The sequence below is a fragment of the Microcebus murinus genome, chromosome 15 (assembly GCF_040939455.1).
Source record: "Microcebus murinus isolate Inina chromosome 15, M.murinus_Inina_mat1.0, whole genome shotgun sequence".
Classification (NCBI taxonomy): Eukaryota; Metazoa; Chordata; class Mammalia; order Primates; family Cheirogaleidae; genus Microcebus; species Microcebus murinus.
This window is the reverse complement of record NC_134118.1, coordinates 1,905,661-1,925,988: the sequence shown is the minus strand read 5'-3', so window position 1 is coordinate 1,925,988 and position 20,328 is coordinate 1,905,661. Positions and strand designations below refer to the sequence as shown.

At 43.1% G+C, this 20,328-nt stretch overlaps 1 protein-coding gene across 3 annotated transcripts in view; it reads left to right on the top strand.

Moving 5' to 3' along the window:
* The window catches only part of GMDS (GDP-mannose 4,6-dehydratase), a 638,941-nt gene that overhangs the window by 530,325 nt on the left and 88,288 nt on the right, over positions 1-20,328 (top strand). For all 3 annotated transcript variants that reach the window (XM_012768474.2, XM_012768473.3, XM_012768472.3), the window contains exon 9: positions 7,580-7,676. In XM_012768474.2, coding sequence (XP_012623928.1) covers positions 7,580-7,676 — 97 coding nt within the window. The remainder of the gene's footprint in view (positions 1-7,579; positions 7,677-20,328) is intronic.

Below are 20,328 nucleotides of genomic sequence, written 5' to 3'. Positions count from 1 at the left end.
TCCTACTGGCTTAGATAACAAGCCGTTTTGTGTTCATGCACAATCCTCCCCTCATGTGACGTACCCTGGTGCGTGGGATTTCTGGACCCTAGGCCCTGAGCCTGAGCCTTTGGAGGCTGATCCTGAAAACACAGGAATGAAAGAAGGACAGCACGGATGCAGCTCCGAGGGCAGGAGAGGGACCGAGCCTCCCTGCGGCCAGCACAGCTGCTGGAAGGCGTTCCTTGAGCAACTGTGGAGCCTGGACGTTGCACCGCGGGAAACAGTTCCTTCCAGGCAGCCGCTGTGGACAAGCAGAATTTTCCCATGACGTGCAGGACTTCCGAGGGGTCCATGCAGGGGAAAAGTCAGGAGAGGGAAAAGCACTGTGGCTTTGCACTTTCCCTGCAGGACATTTCAGCTACCTCTGAGCCCACCGATTGCTTTAATTCCCACCTCAATCTCTTGCTGAATCTTCCTTTGATGTCCACACTGTGTAGCCAGGTTGCATGAAACCTGTGCAACTGCATGATAGAAATATAGCTCACCTGCACTCACCATCGCTCAGAGTCTGCCATCAGAGCTACAAAAATCAATCATGGTGAGAAAACCTGAATAGGAAAGCCTACTCCTGAGTGTAGGTACTATGAGAACTTTCTGGAGAGACTCTAAGTAGACTCATATCTTCAAGAGCATTCACATTCTATTTAGTCATAATAAAGAGGTTGGACTTTTCATATAAGCTTCAAGTTGCCATTTAAAGGGGGTCTCTTTCTGCCTCTTTCGCCTCTCGCTTTCTCTCTCTCCCTCCCTCCTACCCTCTCTCTTGTACACCTGGAAATCTAAGCCCTACTGTCATTTATATTTATGAAATTCCAAGATACTGGACTCTCCAACCCTTGAGAACGAGATGGCTGCAGTGTACGGCGGTGCGAGCCTCTGGGGCGCGGCAGGCTGGTGCACGGCTGGGTCCCGCGGGCTGGGTCCCGCGGGCGCGCGTCTGGGCAGCCGTTCTCCGTCCCAGGCGCAGCTGACGACTCGCCGCGCAGCGGGGCGCTTTAGTTCTTAGCTAAGGATCTCGCAGAGCCTAGCTGCTGGCTTCATAATCACATAATTAAACAGCCTGACACCTAGTAGATGCTCAGTAAGTGTGCTCCCTGCCTACCTCATTTTATCTCAAAGCTAAAATCATTGAAGAGAATCAAAAGACATTTCCTTGCCCTTGAGAAGTATAGAGTCTAGTTGAGTGATAATTAGTAAGAAGACATCGTTTACAAACATCTGCACATAAATGATGGCATTGTGCAAATTGATTGTATCAGTACCGAAGCAGAAGTGCCATGACCAAGACACTAGTGGTGTCTGCAGAGAGGTAGGTGTGGGCTGGCCCTTGCCTGAAGTGGGAGCTATGGGGCTAGTTAGGAAGAAGGAAGGCGTTCCAGGTGGAAGGGCTGGAGGTGGGAGTTAGGGAACTGTGTCGGCGCTGGGCAAGCATCCTGCCTCCAGCCAGCACCCTCCCTCAACTGAGTCGGTATTCCATGCCCTCCCCAGGCTTTGACAGCACCCTGGCTGTCTGCATCGTCCCCCCACGAGATTGTGGGGGCCACAGCCTCTAAGCCACTTAGGGACAGAGACCGTGTCTAGCTTACTCATGCCTATGTCCTTAGCACCTGGCTTGGCTTACTTGCTGGCACTTGGTGGGTGTCGGTGAAGACTGGGAGTGGAAGGAAGGGAGGAGGACGGACCGGCTGTACAGAGCGGGGACTGCAGAAGGCCCAGCGCTGTGGCCGCCCCTGCGCGGGTTCTCGAGTGCAGCCCAGAGCACTGCCTCCCGACTGCAGCCCTGCAGCGAGGCCCCGCACACTTCGCTCTCCTGTAAAGCAGGAAAAGCTGCACCCACGTCCTCTGGGGGTGGATAGTGTGCCCAGTTGAGTTGAAATAAAGACAAACAAAGGAGGCAGCGGAAGCACGGTTAGCAATCCACATAAGGATAGCTTAGGAAGACCGAGGCTAATTTAAATACAGGCTGTGCATCAGAAAATTCTTTCACTGCCATTTCCACAGCTCAGAGGCACCTCTAGCCTTTTTTTTATTATTTTATTTTGATCTCTTGAGCCACCCTCAGTTGGCACCACCACACAAGGCTTTTTCCATTCCATTCATTTTGCCAGTCTGATTTCCTAGAGATGAAGCGTAAGAAAAGACTGTTTGCAAGTAGAGCGTCTCTGATAGTGTCTCAGTGATGGTGACACAGAGAAGAAGGCAGGGGAGACTTGCGCTGGGAGGGACTTCCCCAAAACAATTGCGGCGCTCTTGTGAGAGGATACCACACCCTGGGGCCCAGGCCCAGTGTGAAACAGGGGTGCTGTCTGGCCCCCGTGACACAGCCCAGGAGCCCTGCCTGGCCGTGTTGGCTGCAGCACCTGCCCATGTGGCCTGTGAGTCAGTGTGCCCTCCACACTTCTTTCCCGGCACAAACTGCGGGGCATGCGTCCCGCCTGACTCCCGGCGTCCAGATTCGGCAGTTAACATTAATAAAGGCCCCATGATGTGGAAAGTGCACGATGTCAGCCTCAAGAAGTGCCTTCCATATGAACAGCTATATAATGGACTTAAAGTTTACACTTTTGTTGTTGTTGTAGTTGATTATTCATTAACCACAACATAACAGCTGGGCTTGTTGCTGCCAGAACTGCCTTACTTAAGAACAGTTATCATCACTAATGTAAATAAAACGGCAGAATTCTGAGCATGGGCAGAGGCAAACCAGTCTCCCTCTCAGCAGCAGCACAAGGGCCGTGCAGGGCTGACGCCAGCAGCCCCAGGGTGCGCGCTCAAACCAGTGCTGTCTGTTAACATTGGAGCAGGGTTTACGACTAAACTGTGTCCCTGGGCATAAAAACTGCACCCCTCCTCATCTCTCCTGGTTCACCAGCAGGTTGCCCCTGACACCCTCGGGGCAGAGCCTCCTCCTGACCTGTGGTTCCAGCCCTCTTCCTTCCCTCTCAAGAGCACTGTCACTCAGCCTCCCTAGCTTCCTCCCTCGTTACAGACGCCCCTTGGGCACTGCCCAGCTCTCTCCTCCCCTGCTCTGCTAAAAGGTGTCGTGCCTGCCTTCCCTGTTCGGCTCTGGACACACCATCCAAGCAGCTTTCTCTGTTTTTCTTTTTCAATTTCTAAAATCTCTTGTTTCACATTGTCTTTTCTTATGTAGCATCCTATTCTTGTTTCTTTGATATCCGTCCTGATAGCTCTGTCTGGGGATATTAAAGGTGGCGTATGTGGCGGCTTTCAGGTTTTTAATTCTCTTCCCCCTGCTTGTTCTGCTTCCTTCAAGTTGCTTTTTTTCAATTTGTTTGTTTTGATTTCTATCTTTCATGTATGCAGTTTTCCTCATATTCCTGTCTGGTAATACTTGGTTTTCTGCTTATGTTTAAAGCTGGGGGCCTAAACAACTCATTAGGAGCTTTGAGTGCATAGTTAGAGCTTGTTGACTATGCCACTGTAGGATGACTGGAGAGGGCCACTGAGGTGAAGAATCTCTGATGCCCAGAGGAGACGCCCCATTGTCCTCGCTGGAAAGAGGCAGGCCTGCCAGCCCGCTGGGGGTGGTGGTGGTCTCAGCATTCAGCGTGCATATATTCCCTAATTCCCCCATCTTCACTGGACCTGCAGCCTTCAGGCCAGCGACCTTCTGCCCCAGGAAGGGTGAGACAGTTGCCACATGAGAAGTTGGGAAGGGGTTTGGGCACCAGACTGCTTCCCAAGGAGACTTGCAATCAGCCTCACTTCCTGAACATTTGGGGGCTTCTGCAAATGTGAATTGGGTCCAATCTCAGCTCTCCCACTATTGGCTTAGGAGACTTTTCTAGGGCTTCTGCTAAGTCCTTTAACACTCATCCATCTGCTTTCCAGCTTCCAGAATTTGGCTTCTCTCATCTCCTTCCTACTCTGTTAGCCCTTGTCAGTTTATTCCTTTTTTGAAAGGAGTCTGCAGAGGGAGCAAAAGTGTGAAACCACTGTCTTAACCCAGAAGCTGATGCTTCTTCCAGGACCGCTTTATACTGTTTACTCAATTTTACCTACTGCAGCCTCCTATTTCCATATCCATGCCCTAATAAAATAGGCTTTCTTAAGAATAATTCCCGAGAGCTTTTGTGATATTGTCCCCTCCCACATAGGTCCAACAGTTCCCCAAACTTAAGTAAGCGATTGAATTTGTTTTTGTTGTTCCTTTAAAGGGATTCCTAGTGGAGTAGATTTTAATAGCACCTTTATCTTGCCTTATTGTGCTTGATTCTGTTATTCTTCAGTGCTTTCTATTGCTGTTTAGTGCTTATTAGGAGCCAACAACTTATTTTAAAAATGGAATTATACAGGATCCCTGCTCAGCGAACTGTTGATCTAAATTAGGGGTAGTAATTCCTGTTAATTAGCTGAATCCTCTCCTCTCTGTCAAGCCACCATAATTTCATTAACATTGCAGCTCTGCCTTGAGTCATAACACTACTTGTTAGGACAAGTTAGCTGTTACCTTTCATTTGTTAATACAAGTGTTTCATGTATTGTTGTAACTGAGTGTTTTTGGCCCTTGGCAGAAACTTTTGCTTACTGCCCTCATGCAGACCTGGTGTAAATTAGAAAGTGGCTTTTGCCAACTCAGTTCTGCTTTGAGCCATTTCCTGGTTACGTTTGATTACTCAGTGCAACTATATTAACTGCAGAGGGTAATACCATGCCCTCAGAGACTGTTTTGACTGTGGACAAGCATTTGCAAGATGGAAGTCCAGCAGGCAGCGTGCAGACAGCAGCAAAGCAGGCTTGCTGAGAGTTCATGCCTGTAAGTGCCAAAGTAGCATGAAACCCAAGTCTGACTTGTAGGTTGTACTTAAATAAGCCCCTGAGAGGAGACGTGTCCTTCTTTCAGCCTTTTTGCATTTCAACTAGTGTTACAAATCCCAAACGTTAGCCTATGATTAGCAAAACAATCAAAGAGAATCAGCAGAAGTCACAGTCAAGCAGTCTAACCTTGCATCCCATTGGTATAAACAGGAATTAAATACTTCCCTGCAGTCGAGGGTGAGGGACACCCTTAACCTGACGGGCCAAGGTCAGGGTGGGCACCTGTGGCCTGCAGGCCAGATCCCAGCTGTGTTTTTACTGTCCTAGAGGTAAAGATGGATTTTACAGTTTAAAAGAATAGTTAAGAAAAAAGAAGAGGATAACAGTGATGAAGAAGGAAAAAGGAAGGATATATAACAGGGACTGTATGTGACCTGTCAGGCTTGAAGCATTTACTGCCTGGCTCTTCATAGAAAGTCTGCAGACCCCACTAAACCCCAAAGACCCCACTGGCACAGCCTCATTCCTTTCCTGACCCACGAACTCCCTCCCACAAGGGAAAGCTCTCCAAGTCTTTACCAAGGCGTTATCAATTTAAATGTGTGTGTGTTTGTGTGTGGTTTTTAAAACCTAGATTATAAATAGATTTGAATCACTAGGTCTCAAGTCTGTGGCATCTGAGGAGATTTACCAATACGAAGGACAGTGGAATATATTTGTGCACATAAGTCAGCATGGCCCACCGTGGATTAAATACTTACTACAAATGGAGAAACCAGTCAGCCAATTATAAATAGTGTTCCTGTTCGCCCTTTGGCTTAGGTGGAGATACTGTCATGAAGGTATCTGCTGAGCTTGTTTCTCTTTGTGAAGTATGAAATGTGAACAAAAATAAAGTTAAAACATGCCTAAGAAATACAAATATCCTTTCACTTACTGAAAGCCTAACCAAAGAAAAGTTCTACTGAAACCATTAACTTTAAAATTAGATTTTATTTTTTTTTTAAATCATGACTTAACCAATTATCCTCCTTTGCTGTGGATATTAGCCATATTAGCTACATTTAGTCTTTGTTCATTATGGTCTTTGTCCATAATGATGTACAAGGGCCATCATTACTTTAGGTTATCTCATTTTAAAATGTTTTTGATCTCTGTGCTCCAAAAATTCACTTATCATTTTCAGGTGAATTTTCCAAAAATTTATCTCTGATCCTATGAGTCCCTTTGCTTCAAAATTCTCAGACCTACATGATCTGTCGGATTGATCTAATCAACACCTAGAAAGAAATTGAACCAAATAAATAAATTAACAAGCACTCCTTTTTAAGTTAATTAATTAATATAAAAGCCTGGGAAAATGACCAATTTACAGGTTTATATTGTTTGACATATTCTGGTATAATCTCTGTCATGGGATATTTCTCATATTTGCCTTGAGTCCTCTGGCAAATTCAACACATTAATAAACTGATTATTCCTCCAACAGTGGAATAGTTGCCTTTGCTATCAAGAAGTGATTTGACAGAACATTCAGATGATTAATCAGAAATAAACTTGTGAGGCAAGTTTATTTCAACCTATTCCAAAATATAACTGTGATCAATGTTGAATGTTCATCTTCAGTGGCACCTGTGACTTACACAGTTAAGTAATCAGTTTAGTATTCTGTTCTTCCCTTTGGTCCCCCATAGTGACTGTGACCCAGAGCGCACACAGAACTGTCCCTGTGATTTGTGTTCGTAGGATTTGTCCAGCTGATAAAGCAAAGTCCTTCTAAGGGTGAACATTGAAGTTGAACATAAGTCATACTTTTTAGTTTCTTTTCTTCCTTTGCCAAAAGATTTCATTTGTAAAAATAAATTCTTCCAGTTATATAGCATAGGCTATCATTTGGATATTAGATTGTAGAGATCCAGAGGTCAACATTAAGCCAGTGGCTTGATTTACAAAAATGAGAATGTAAAATGGAGAAGTAGAATTTTAGTGAGAAGTTGGTCTTAAGGCATACAAGTGTATCCTGCACTGTGTAAACCTGAGGAGTCATTCCTGGTACCCTTACTGATGTCACCTGTGGATGTTCAGGCAAAGGAAACTCAAGTTTCCTTAACATATCAGCTAAGTCACAGGAGGTTATGGTAGAGAGATGCTGATACGCCCTCCCTTAGCAGGATATGAATAATCAGTTGTGTACTTTTTGGAGGTTTCATCATCTGAGATTTATTAATGAGGCCCACCCTAACTGGGGAGAACAGGGGAAGGTGTATGTAATCTGGGGATGAAATGAGGGGTTCATTAGGGCATAAAACTTATTCCCAAATGGAATGCACTGAATTAACACTAAATATCCCTAAAACTACAAAAGGAAGAAAAAAATAAAGGGGAAAGACAAAAGACATCGATTAATTCACAATAACTGACTCTATCAAGAATAGTCTAAAGAAATGCAAAATCTGTGAAATCTCTGAAAGTTGCTCAATTCCTTTTACTGGCTAATCTTTTCATTTCTAATGTCTCACTTCTGAATTCATCATGATTTTCTTTAAAAGACAGGGGAAAGAACCCTGCCCTTCCAAAACAGATCTAGAGACGCTTTGAAAGTCACTGTTGTGGGAATAGCGAAGTCACCGGCCAGCCTGCGCCCCTAGTCAAGGAGCTTCCGCTTCCGCAGGGAGGGGGCGGAGCCACCTGAGGTGCGGCGGCGGACCAAACACTCCCAAGCGATTAGGAGCTGATTAGGTGTTTATCTTCCTTACAGGTGGGAAGGAAAGAATGAAAATGAAGTAGGCAGATGTAAAGAGACCGGCAAAATCCATGTGACTGTGGATCTCAAATACTACCGGCCGACGGAAGTGGTAAGCACGCCGCGGGCCCTGGGAACGCTCTCACAGAGCGCCTGCAGCCCTCGAGGCTCTCTGTCCGGCTCTCTGGCATCCTTCAGCTGGCATTTCCCAAACCATAACGCAGTAAATGAGATTTGAGATATTATTCTCCCCACAAAATTCATTGCTCTATAAAGGAAAACAACAGTAAAACACACCCAAGGAAACTGGTGATTTCAGAAATGCAGATCTCATCACGTTAGTCTCTTGTTCTGACGCCTGGTCCCCAACACCCACAGGATGTCTGACTTACGACACCTTACAGACCCGCAGGACCTCTGGGATCTGAAAGGCCTGCCCACCTCACCAGCTCTGCCTGTGCACACACGCGCCCATGCACGCGCGCATGCTCTCACACACACCTAAGCCATAAAGGGTCTCTCCTACATTTTTTAAGACTCAGCTCAGGAACCACCGTGTCCAAGAGCCCTTCCTTGGCCAATATGCCATGATCACTGAAATTTCTACTCCTTCCTTATTTCCATATTGTGTACTCTACATAATTCTATTATAATACCTATTACAATTTATTATAATCATTATGGGTCTTTCTACCATTACCATGCTGTGAGCTCTTTGAGAGTAGGGACCTTCAAAAATATCTTAGATTATAATAGGTAGATGCTTAATAAATATTGACTGATGGGTAAATGGATGGATGAATCTCTAAGTACAGAAGTTCCTGTATTTAAAAATGACCTATAGAACATAACTGCCTCCTTAGTGTTATTACTTTAATGTGGTCCACCTCACTATGGTGACAAAACTCAACAGATTAAATATACCTAAAAATAATAGAAAACATCATCTTTAAAGACAAATATTTAAACATGATGGTTACCTAATGAAGTGCACATTAACTGTGAAAACAGAATCCTTTTTGAAGCTGTTTTCCCGTGTCTTGAACCAAATTCCTATCTGTTGTACAATCTTTCAAAGATTAGGAAAACCCCACTGAAGAGAGATTGGAAGTAAATAGGTCATCATTAACCACCCTTTAAAATGTCTTGTTTCAAACAGAAGAAACAAATGTATTTTGTGCACTCTAACACACAGGAGGAAATAAAAAGGAAAGGAAGTAACCAGTGCTTGGGAGAGTTAGGGCTGTGGGGCTGTGCATTGTCCTGCACGGGGTGTGGCCAGGGCTCTGACACAGCCAGCAATTGTTCACGGTGCTCATGGGGAGTGGGTGTGCCCAGGAGAGAATGTGCGCTGGCCCGGTGGGAGGAAGATGCCAGCGTGGCTGCTGCTGACACAGCAGGGGCTGCCTCAGGAGTCCCAGGCCATGCCGCCATTTCTTTCCGTGGCCTAGGTGCCACATGGGTGTCATTTTTCTGGAATATTGCACAGATCACTTATATGAGCAAATGCATTTCTGTGTTCCCAAGCAAAAATGGTCCTCTCAGAGTGGAAAATTTACTAAGCCAACAGAAACCTCAGTTCTTCCAACAACTAAAATGTGGCTCTTTCCCTCTCCAATACCAAAAATAGTTTCAAAAGCTAGGAAGTCATTAAGAATGGCTTGTCTGTCATTCTTACTTAGGCAAGGTGTGGAATTGATAAGGACACAGAACAAAAGAATTCACTGAACAGGAAAAGGACCCTCGGACTAACAAGACTGTTCTTGAATCCTTATTGACCCCTTTTCCTGCCAAAAGGGACACTGCATCCCTCCCTTTCTTTTGGGCATTCAAAGGCTATCATGATACCTGTTCTGCAGCTCTGTGGACATGGGCAGAGCATTGCGTGAATGTAAGAGTGGTGTCTAAGTTCATATGCTTGCTTTATTTTTCCAATGATCAAGCTCTCTCCTGGGATTCCCTTTACTGTCTGATTTTGGATCTTGAACTGGATTTCATCTTTCTGAGCCTCTAGGCTGCATTAATTTTGTTCACTCCACTTCAGCTTAATATTCCACTGGGCAAGCTTTCCTTGTATAGTGATATAGTGAGACTAAACTTTTAACCTCATTCCTCAGAACAACAAGTTTTCCCAAAACTTGGATCAACTTGACAGTCTTCTGTTGAGTTCCCTGAAGGGTGAGAATATTCTTCCAGCTGCAAAGTGACCAGAACTGGAGACCGCACTGTAAATGAGCTTTATGTGGGTACCGGGTCCTAACAGCCAGTAGCACCTACAGAGTCGTTCTGTATGAGCCCTGAAAGGCACAGGGCTTCTCTAAGGTTTGCTGGCCCTCAGCACAGGGCAGACGAGGCATTCTCCTAAACTGCATCCTTCTCCTCTCAGTGTCAGTCCAGCCTGCCAGAGGCTTCTTCTTAGTCCATGGAATTCCATAGGATCTCTAGGATTCCAGAAAAGTGCATTCTCTGATCAGCTTTACTCATGTATCCCACAAGATCTGCAGCACATAAGAACACTTGAAGCCAAAAACTAAATCTTAGAGTCAAATGGTTCCAGAATGACTGACATGGAAAAACATAACAAAAAGAAAATTTGGAAAAATAAAAGTGATGAGGACATATCAATTTTCAGAACATTGATACCCTAAAGCAAGACTCGAGGAAAACAGAGCTTTATATTGTGTCTGAATAACGCTCAGGCTGGGCTTAAGAAACCCTCGACTCCGCAGAGGCAGAACCTCACCTGCAAGAGGCCACCGGAGATTCCATAGAGAACGTAGTTCCACATGCACCTGTAATTGTTTTCCTCGATATGGCCACCACAAAACCATAAATATTGCTTCTATATCAGCATGAAAAGTCTTGAAAATCTTTGTTCAGGACTAAGAAATCCAGCATCCAATTAGAGCCCAATAGAGCTATATTTTTTGGGACTCTACCTGTAGAGTTCTGCTACTTACAGAGTTTAATCCTGGAAATTAGACTTTAAATTTCCCTTTGTTCCTGAATTCCATTCAGTATTTAGTGATGACAGCATTAATACTTGAATTGTGTGCCAGTGAAGACTCCTGCCTTGTATATAGTGTTCTGTATGTGCACACATGATTCACAGCTTTATTGCATTGTGCATTCATTCCAGGAGAAGGAGGAATTAGTATTATGCTTAAACGTGGGGCCATGGGCCAGACTGCCCGAGTTCAAAACCTATTGGTTACTAGCTGTGTGACCTTAGGCAAATTACTTAACTTCTCAGTGCCTCTGTTTCCTCATCTTTAAAAATGGACTAATAATTCACTAAATATTTATCAAACACTGTGCTAAACCCTGAGAATACAATGATGAACAAGACAGACATAGTGTCCACCCTCCTGGAAGTTGAAAATGTAGAGGTGATACCAGGTGCCGGAACCCAGTACCCTTGGAGAAGTAGAATGGCATCATTAGTGAATTGTAAAGAGTAAGCAGTCAAAAGTGAAAACAAGGGATAATCTGGGCCTCTAGTAAACATTAATATGTAGTTCGATTTTTTTACGTTTGTTTTATCTTGGTTTTTATTCTTTCTAATACTCTTTCTGAAGGTTCAATAGCTATTCAATGTACGGAAATATCATATAAATATGAGAAAACTGATATTGACCTATCACTTAATGTGAAATAAGCACAAAGATGTATTTTTGAGAATTTTTAACTTGGAAAATTCACAAAGGAAGGATTAATGAAGTATTCATCCTAATGTGTCAAATGTTTAAGCATATCAAATAGTCAATTCACTAAAAAAGAACAACCAAAAAGAAACACTAAGATTTTTTTTGTGTGTGTGAAACAAACAAAAAGCCCACTTTTTTTAATGCAGAGTATTTTAGGAAATGGTATAGGGACACATTCACTACTCAAAATCAAGTATTTTTCATGAAAAATAACTTAAACTCTACTAGCTAATATTTACTAATTTTTTTCTTGCTATACTATTTATTTTTAGCATTCATTTTCTTCTCATTTTATTTCTAATGTCCTCAGTTGTGATTGGCTTTTGTTTTATTTACTTAGATATATTTATTCCTGATCTTTATAGATATTAGGAAAAAATCATGGTTAAAATCTAGAGGAAGACAACAACTTCAAAGAAGCCCTATGAGCTAGTTAAAACACCTTCCTCCAGTAAAACATATGGCCTGCTTCTAATCAGATCACCGTCCGCTTGTCGAGCTGTCCTCCTCACCCCTGCAAACTTTCCCTAATATTTTTCTGTAAAATGATGTTAAGTTAAATGGCTTTATAATTGCTTGCTCTATCTCATAGCGCTGTTTAGAATAATGATATGTAACACTTTCCAGACCTCAGGAATCTGAGCAGTCATCAGAGGACTTATATAAATACCAGTTAGAGCTTCCCTCAGCTCTGTCTCTGTGTATTTTGGGGTGAAAAGCCCTCAGTGTGTTCACCAGGCTGGTCTCTTGTCCTCAAACTGTCCCCTTTTCTCACATAGCTGTTCTCCCCGCCTTCTCATACTTCCCCTCCCAAAGGAGGAAACTAGATCCCCTGCTCTAGCCTGCATCTGTGCCCACTCTGCTAGAAGCCAGTCAGACCTCCCGGTCCTGATCCTTCTAACCTCTAAGGCTCTAATCCTCCTCCACTCCTGCTCTTTGTTCCTTCCTCTGACTGGCGGGAGCTGGTGAGAGCAGAGGTCAGAGGATGCAGACAGAGCAGACTGAGGGTGAGTGCCTTTCTTCCTGCACTCCTGGACCTGCTCCTTGTTCTGTAAGGTCTTTCCAGTTTCAATATCCCCGCATCCTCTGCTCTCAGAACCATCAGACCACAATGGTGTGGGATGCTGTCACTAATGCCTGATCATAATGCTTCCTCTTTCCTTGTAATTATTCTCTGAACTTCTTACTACTTGTATTTTGTAAATAGTTTATATCTCTAGATCATTGTTTATATAATTTTAAGCCTCCCTCTTAGTCTCCTCATACTAATCTTTATATCCTTCCTTAATTACATTGGCCTTTCCTGCCCTTTTCCTTCCTTGGACTTAACCAAGATTGCTTTAAGTTTCAGTCTCTTCATTGATTCTCAAATATTCTGCTCTGTGTTTTCCATACTTCATAGGATCCCATACGAAACCCCCAGGGGTGTATAACATTCCTCCTGAAGCCTGCAATCTTTCCTTGACGCTGCTGTCTCCCTTGGGAGCATTTCATATCTAAAGAAATAGTGATTGTGTGCTGGTTATAATGCCCTCAACTTCTTTCTGTTTTTTCCTTGAAGGTTCTTATGATCAGATCTGGATTAGAATGATATCATTAAAGACTCAAAAATCTTTATAAATATACATAGCTATATATATTCTCTTATTTTAAAATATTTTTGTACTTATCCTTAAGACTTTCTGGTATTGTTAATATAGATGCTTTCATTACTTGCCCCAATAAGGAATTCCTATAAAATCTGTACCTCCTTTTCAAAAAGCTATCCAGGTAATAACTATCCTCATTTATAATCGTAGTGTGGATCTCTTAACATCTACAAAGTAACTTCTAGAATCTTTTTATTATCTTAGAAATTTGTTTTAGCATCAGCAGCTACTTTCCTTAGGAAGAACAATTATTAGTTGAGCTCAGCTTCTGCCTAAACTGGTGCTGATGCAGGTCATAATTCTATACCCAAAGTATAGAATTACTTATGAAAAATCCATCCAGCCCCAATATGGTGACCTGTTCCATATTTATTTTCATCCTTAGCCAATGAGATCTATATTCTGGAATTTTATTTCCAGAATTATTTCAAAATTCTTTGAATTTATTTTTATTTTGTTTTTTTAATTTTTTTATTTCAGATATTACAGGGGTACAAATGCTTAGGTTATATATATTGCCTTTGGCTCACCTGAGTCACAGCTGCAAGAGTGCCCATCCCCAGACAGCATGCACCATACCCCTTAGTAATTTTAAAAATCCCTATTTGCTGTTTGTTTTTTAACAAATCAACAATGCTCTTCCTGTTCCAGAAAGCCATACTTACCTTCCAAAATAACTATAATTCAAAAATCTCTATTCATGGAGATTTCATAGACAATACTGTCTATAGTTTCCTTCCTTCACCTGATTCTACCTCATGTTCACAATAGGTTAATTATTCCTTACCAACTTTGATTTTTTTTCCTAGCACATTATTTACTTAGACACAGTTCCTCTTTAGCCACAAAAATATCCTGGGCCTACCAAAATTCAGTCCATGTATATCTCCTCCGGCTCTGCTTTACCTTTATGAACTCACCCTAGTGCCACCTCTTGCCACACTGCCCAAACCAGCGGCTTATGCCAGACTGCTTTCCTCATTCACTGTGATATCTATAAGCAAGAGTTGAGGACTCTCTGGCTACTTTTGTTATAAACCTTCAAGGTGACATGTCTACAGCTTATGGTCTTCCTTCCTAATGTAGTACCTCTGATCTGCCTCCCAGTCATTTTTAATGCTTAATGTGCTTGGCTTGCTGGTAAATACCTGGTTCTAATCAGCTGTTGTTCACAAATAGGAACTGCCCTTAATACCAAAATCCAGTTTGCAGTTTGTATTACTGTCATAAATTTGCTAGCTTCCTGGGTAAGTCAGATGTGCACAGCTTCATGTAAACTTGGGACAAAAATAAACTAAAAATGAGTAGGTGTGTAGGTACTAAAAGATTCTCCAATTTCTAGGATTCATTGAAGGAATCTTTAAATAGTACATTCACCTTGTACACTTAAGATATATTTCTGATTTACATTTAGCTTCTTGGAAATACATCAGTATATATAAAAGTAAAATATATGATCAAGGTCTTAGAGATTCGGTTTGAACAGAGGGTTTATTAAATATTTCATTACTGTGGAGGTAAGTCCCAGTCTAATACCAAGAAATAGAAAGACGTATAAGGCCGGGTGCGGTGGCTCACACCTGTAATCCTAATACTCTGGAAGGCCAAGGCAGGAGGATTGCTCAGGAGTTCAAGACCAGCCTGGCCAAGAGCAAGATCCTGTCTCTATTTTTAAAAAAGAAAAGAAAAGAAAGATGCATGAATTAAGGTCTTTGTCCAATAGTAACTCTCAGCCAAATGGCAGGGGACCGCTCTGGAGCTCCTGGACCATTGGGGAGTGTGTAATGAGGGGCTAAGTGAACAGCAAATGAAGGTGAGAGAAGCAGTGAAAGATGCCAGGACACTGCAGAGATGGAAACCACAGAATTAGGAATCAGATTGGACAGGGGCATGTGGAAGAGAAGAGGGTGACTCCTGAGATACAGGGTGAACCTGCAGGGTGGTGCAGAGGTGATGAGGTCTCAGCCTAGATCAGAGATCCAGAGAGAGGACTCACTTTGCAGGGGAGGTGTTGAGGAATTCTGTCATAGTCACAGTGCTTGGGGATGTCCATGGAGCAATAGTGAGGAGGCAGTTAGAGCTGGACACCTAGTGTAGAGGAAAGAGGTTAAGGCTGAGGCTACACATGCAAGACATGAGAGCTGAAGCCCTGAGCTGAGCTCCCCAAAAGAGCACTTCCGCAGGGAGAAAGCATTCACAGGGAGCTAGTCACAACGCCAGGCAAATTTGAATTCCAGGAGGTAAGTCTCAGAAACACATTTTGGAAAAGTAGGTTAAGAATTCACAGAATTCACAAACTAAGCATTTATATCCAAGAGCCACAGGGCCAGACTAATGTGTCTTCCACCCTAGATAATTATTCTCTGCCTTCAGGCTCCTTTGAGATTTAAAGAGCTAATACCAGAGTTTACATTAACTGGCAGGTGAATACTGCGTCTCTATCCAAGCAAAACTGAGTGTCAGGGGCAAGTGGAGACCCACTTTCAAATTAATATGTCCTAGAAGTCAGGTTGCAAAGCATTTTAGAATTCTTAAAGATGAAAAGGCTTATGTAAGTATAAGGTACTTTGTGCTGCGTATTATCATTTTTATTACTGTCATCATAACCAATTATAGTCATTATCATATACTCCTGTGAAATCACTAGTTATCAGAAGACATCTTCTGAAAGGACACTTCGGGCTCTTCAACTCCTGGGATTTCCTTTTATTTAAGTATCTATACTGTTTTATGCCTGTACAGCTTCATGCAGATAGCCATTTGCCACTTAGTGCTGCCAGCTCTGTACTTCTTGATCCAGTGGTAGAAATGATGATCATGGTGGAAGCTTGAGAGGTGTTGAATTGGTGAGCCTGCCTTCTAATTCTGCCTAAACTATATGTTCCTACGGGCTATGACAGGCCCAGAGAAGCAGCATGTTCTGTGACTTCTCCTGGAACTGCGGTACCCCCAGCTGGCTGAGAGCAGCCACACAGGTGGACATCAGGCTACCATCGGCTTCCGTGCTTACCTGCCACCCATCCCATGCTTCTGCCTCAGAAATCTTCCTGCAGAAACCTGTCTTTGTACTTTTTCCATAGAGCCAGTGGCATGCCAATTTTATAGTTTAAAATCTATGTTGGTTTTCTGTTGCTGCTATAACAAATTATCACAAACTTAGCAGCTTAAAACTGCCCACATTTGTCATCCTACAGTTCTGGAGGTCAGAGGACCAACCTGAGTTCCACTGAGCTAAAATCAAGGTTGTTGGCAGAGCTACATTCCTTATGGAGGCTCAAGGGTTCTTAGACTATAAAGTATTCTGTTGGCAGAGAATATCGAATTAATCACTTGGAACTGATGCTGGACCACAGTGTTCTTTATCAATTGGGAAGCATATTATTAATCACTTTGAGAAGAAAAATGAATGGAAGACTCTGACTTGTCATCTATTTAAAGTTTCATCATGTACATGCTCAAAAAGCACCACTAACATGCACTTGGGCAACTAGAAATGGGGCCTGAGGAAACACCAGGCAGAGGGATGAGAACAGGCTTCCTAGTGAAGGGGAGTTTCAGTGTAGGGTTTAGGAAAGATTTGTGCTTAAAAGAGAGATGTGGGGAGAGTGGGGGAGAGCACAGGGACTTGGGGGCTGTTCCCCGTGGGGCAGGAGGTGCCGTGAGAATGGACCGGCCACATGCACAGAGACTAAGGCCTATCTTATGGAGAAAGCAGCCCACAGGGACCCCTGAGAAAGGAGGGCGGCAGGATCGATGTCACTGCCTGCCCTAGCCAAGCCTTGCATGGCGATGGCTGCAGTGCATCCCGGCTCCGCGTCTGCCCTGCAGCCTGTCTGAGCAGCAGCTCAGCTGCTCCTCCTCTCTTCCCTTCTCTTCTGGTATCTTCACCTCTGATATTTTCCTTTCTCTATTTTTACCTTCTCTTTTCTTCCCTTCTCCTTCCTTGCTATCATAACTCTTAAAGCCAGCCATACATCATCCTTAAACTCCACGTAGCCACTATTCTGAGACCACTAATCTGTTTTCTGATGCCTGTCATCTGACCCCTGGTGGGTTCCAGTTCAAGAAGAGTGTCTTCTCACCTGTTGCATTAAGTTAGTTAAACCAGTGTTGTGACTGAGATAAATTCTCAAACAGTTCCCTGCTGTTTTAGTGATTAAAAGGCAGAGTCAGGAGTAGGAAGGATCTTACTTTCATAAGAAATATTTGTTTATCTCATAAACATGGATCGTTAACAGTAAGTCTAAGAAAACCAATCTAAAGATGCTTTTCATTTTTTTTTACATATTCTTCAACTTAATGAAATGTTTCGCTATTTTACAGAGATTTTGTTGAAAATTAAATTAATTTTTTGTAAAGTGTTTCTCGGTGGTATTAGAAAGAGACTGCATTTTAAATTCAGATTGTTCCTGTTATTTTTTAAAAAATAAGTCAACAGAGAAAATGTGCCTAACATCATCATCTACAACTAGTTGTTTGAAGAATATGTCAAGTTTTCTCCAAGGCAAGTTACTAAGATGTCGAAGTTAATAAGATGTATTTGTTTCTAAATCAGGCTTTATTTGGGAAGATTAGAAAGTACTATATTCCCTTATTGAAATTCTAAAATCTTTAAAAAAATAAAAGTGCAGTGATAATTTGAATGTGCCCTAAGGGCTTGCATTGTAAATTTAAAAGGGATAAATCTCAACACCTTTCATTTCCAACTCTCAGACTTTTACAAGTCTTCTTAAAGCTCCTAACCCCTACTTACTTCTGCTTTTCCCACTGTAACATAACAGTGAATATTTTCCCACTGCTCTCAATGGGCATATTGAAGAAACTAATGAATTATTAGTGTCAAGACCCTGCACAAATGTTAGCCCTTTGGTGAAGCCTGCTCCTACTACCCCAGGCAAAGTCAGCACTTACCACCTGTCCCATTATATTGTGATATGTCATTTCCACCTGGGAGCTTGGGGGCAAGAATGTCATCTGATGGCCTTGGAGGGTACCTGGGCTGTAGGAAGGGATCAATGAATGGTGCACATGATCAAAGAACCATTTTCCTGCTTTCCAGCCAGCTCTGATGGAACCCAAATTACTCAAACCAATGTATTAAATTATAATTAAATTCTAACTAGAAAAGAAAATAATAGCAATGGTCTTCTTTTTGTTTCCATTTGAGATTCTATAGCAAGATGAGTGTTAAGTTCATTCACAGGTTAAATTTGTATGTTCAACCTTGAAAGGAATTATTAATCCAGTTCTATTCCCTTATCTTTATACACCCCTTTTTACTAGTTCTTTCATTTGCTTCTCCTTTATTATCTCGTTGTATTCCCTCCTTTTTTCTTCATCTGTTCTGAAACTCTTGTTTTCATAGGTTCTGTTTGTTTCTCCACTTCTCTCTTTACAACTTCTTGTTATTATCCCAGCCATCTCACAAGCTCAATGCACGGAGGAGCTCCCTGCTGCTCTTGCCAGGAAGAGCTGGTGGTGGCCATATTGCACACCTGGCTCTGGCTTTTAGACCCTATAGAGCCAGGTTTCTCCAGCGCCCACACCACATGCTGTATACACACTGCATGAAAAAACTTACAGTGTCTTTGAAGTCTTAGAAATTTGCACCAATAGCAATGCATGTGCAAAGGCACCCTTGGTTGCCTCTGTCTGAAGAAAGCGCACCCGCCACATGGCTTTTCTAGCTCTGAGCCCTGATAAGAAATGTCCCATTGGCAGCTGCCATCTTTCCTTTACTCCGAGGCTGTATTTGTGGAGCAAAGTATCACCTAGCATGCTCTTGGCTTTGTCCCTGGCATGTGTTCCTCTGCTACTCTGTCTCTAAAACTTTCTGAACAAAACAGTGAGAAATAAATATCACTCAGTGAATGCTGTAATGGCTAGTGTCTTTGCTATGGAGCCAGAGTCTACCAGAAACCTAATGGCGTGATGCCACTTCTTTTCCTCACTTAGAATCTTCTGGGTTTGTTGTTGTTTGTTTTTGCTTTTTTAATTGTAGGCAAAAAACCTAAATATATAATTGTGTAAGATAACAGTCATTTAGAACAATGTTTTTAAATTTTCTGAAATAAGTGTTGGGCTTACAGAGATTTTCCTAATAAGGCTTGCAGTGTTTTCCTTTTTACACATTCATTTTGGTGAAAAATTCAGCCAGATTCACTGGAATAGGCTTTGGTTATGCTTTTGAAACAGGTATCTAAAATATAGTTTTCTTTACCATTATGTTTCCTACATGAAGAGAAATGGCTCTCTTGCTGAAAATGCTAACCTACAGTGAGGATATGAAGAATTAAGCACCCTAATGGGTCTGTGGATTAGATGGATAGGAAAAAGAGAAGAGAATGTGGATCAAAACGGTCACTGACTTTTCTCTGAGATCCTTGTGCTTTGTGCTGCCAAAACGAGACATGAGGAAAGCTGTTTCCGTGAAGTTTGGCACGTCTGTAAAGGGCAGCATGCGTGTGTGGGGGCGGGGTGTGTATGAGACAGGGGAGTCGGTTGATTCTAAGCCTGCTGCGCTGTTGGCAAAATGAAATCTCTTCATGAGTCAGCTCCTCCCACCGGCCCTGAAGGCGGGTGGCTGTCAGTGCCAGTGACTGTCTCCTCTGTCAGGCAGTGAGGGAGGTGGTGGGAGGCGGCCGCAGGCGGAGACGCCAAGCAACAACGCCGAGCACTGGATCCTGCGTGGGCAGGTGGTGGCGCTGGGAGTGGCTAGGGCTTGTGCCACGTTGTCACGTGTGGTGCTGAGCAACCACCGTCTGACTGCAGAAGGGAGCTGAAAAGATAACACACACTGGAGCCCACTAGAGAACTGGCCGCGCCATCCCACGGGGAGCAGTGGCCAGGGGAGGGCCTTATGGTGGTTTGATTTAACATATTTATGAAAAGGCTGGTGCGTGCTCCCTGGCAAAACATAAAACAGAGTGACTTGTGTGTCCGTGGGGAGAATCCACCATGGATCCACCACATTTCTTCCGACTGTCAGTCACAGGTCGGTGGCCGGGTGCCGTACAGCCTTGTGTTTACAGTTGTCGTGCTGGGATAAACACAGAGGTGACAGCCAGGGCTGTCTCACATTCTGCAGCAGCAACAGCCTCTTCTGTCTGTGCCATCATGTCCGTCCTCTGCCTGCATTTGTCCGGCTTCCTGATTCACGTCTCAACTAAATAGTACCTGCATGGTTCCACTGCCATCCTCTATCAGGATCCAAACCGAATGTCCGTCGCTCACTAGATTCCCCTTTCCTTTCCTGCCTTTTTCATGATCTTGCTATTTTTTTAAAAAAAGTTCAACTTCTTCCATTCTCCATCTTTATAATTTTTTCAGACAGTTGAACTTCTGTCTGAACTTCTGAACTTTCCAATACCCTCATGCTTTGTGGACAGCATCGGAGACTTCAAAGTAA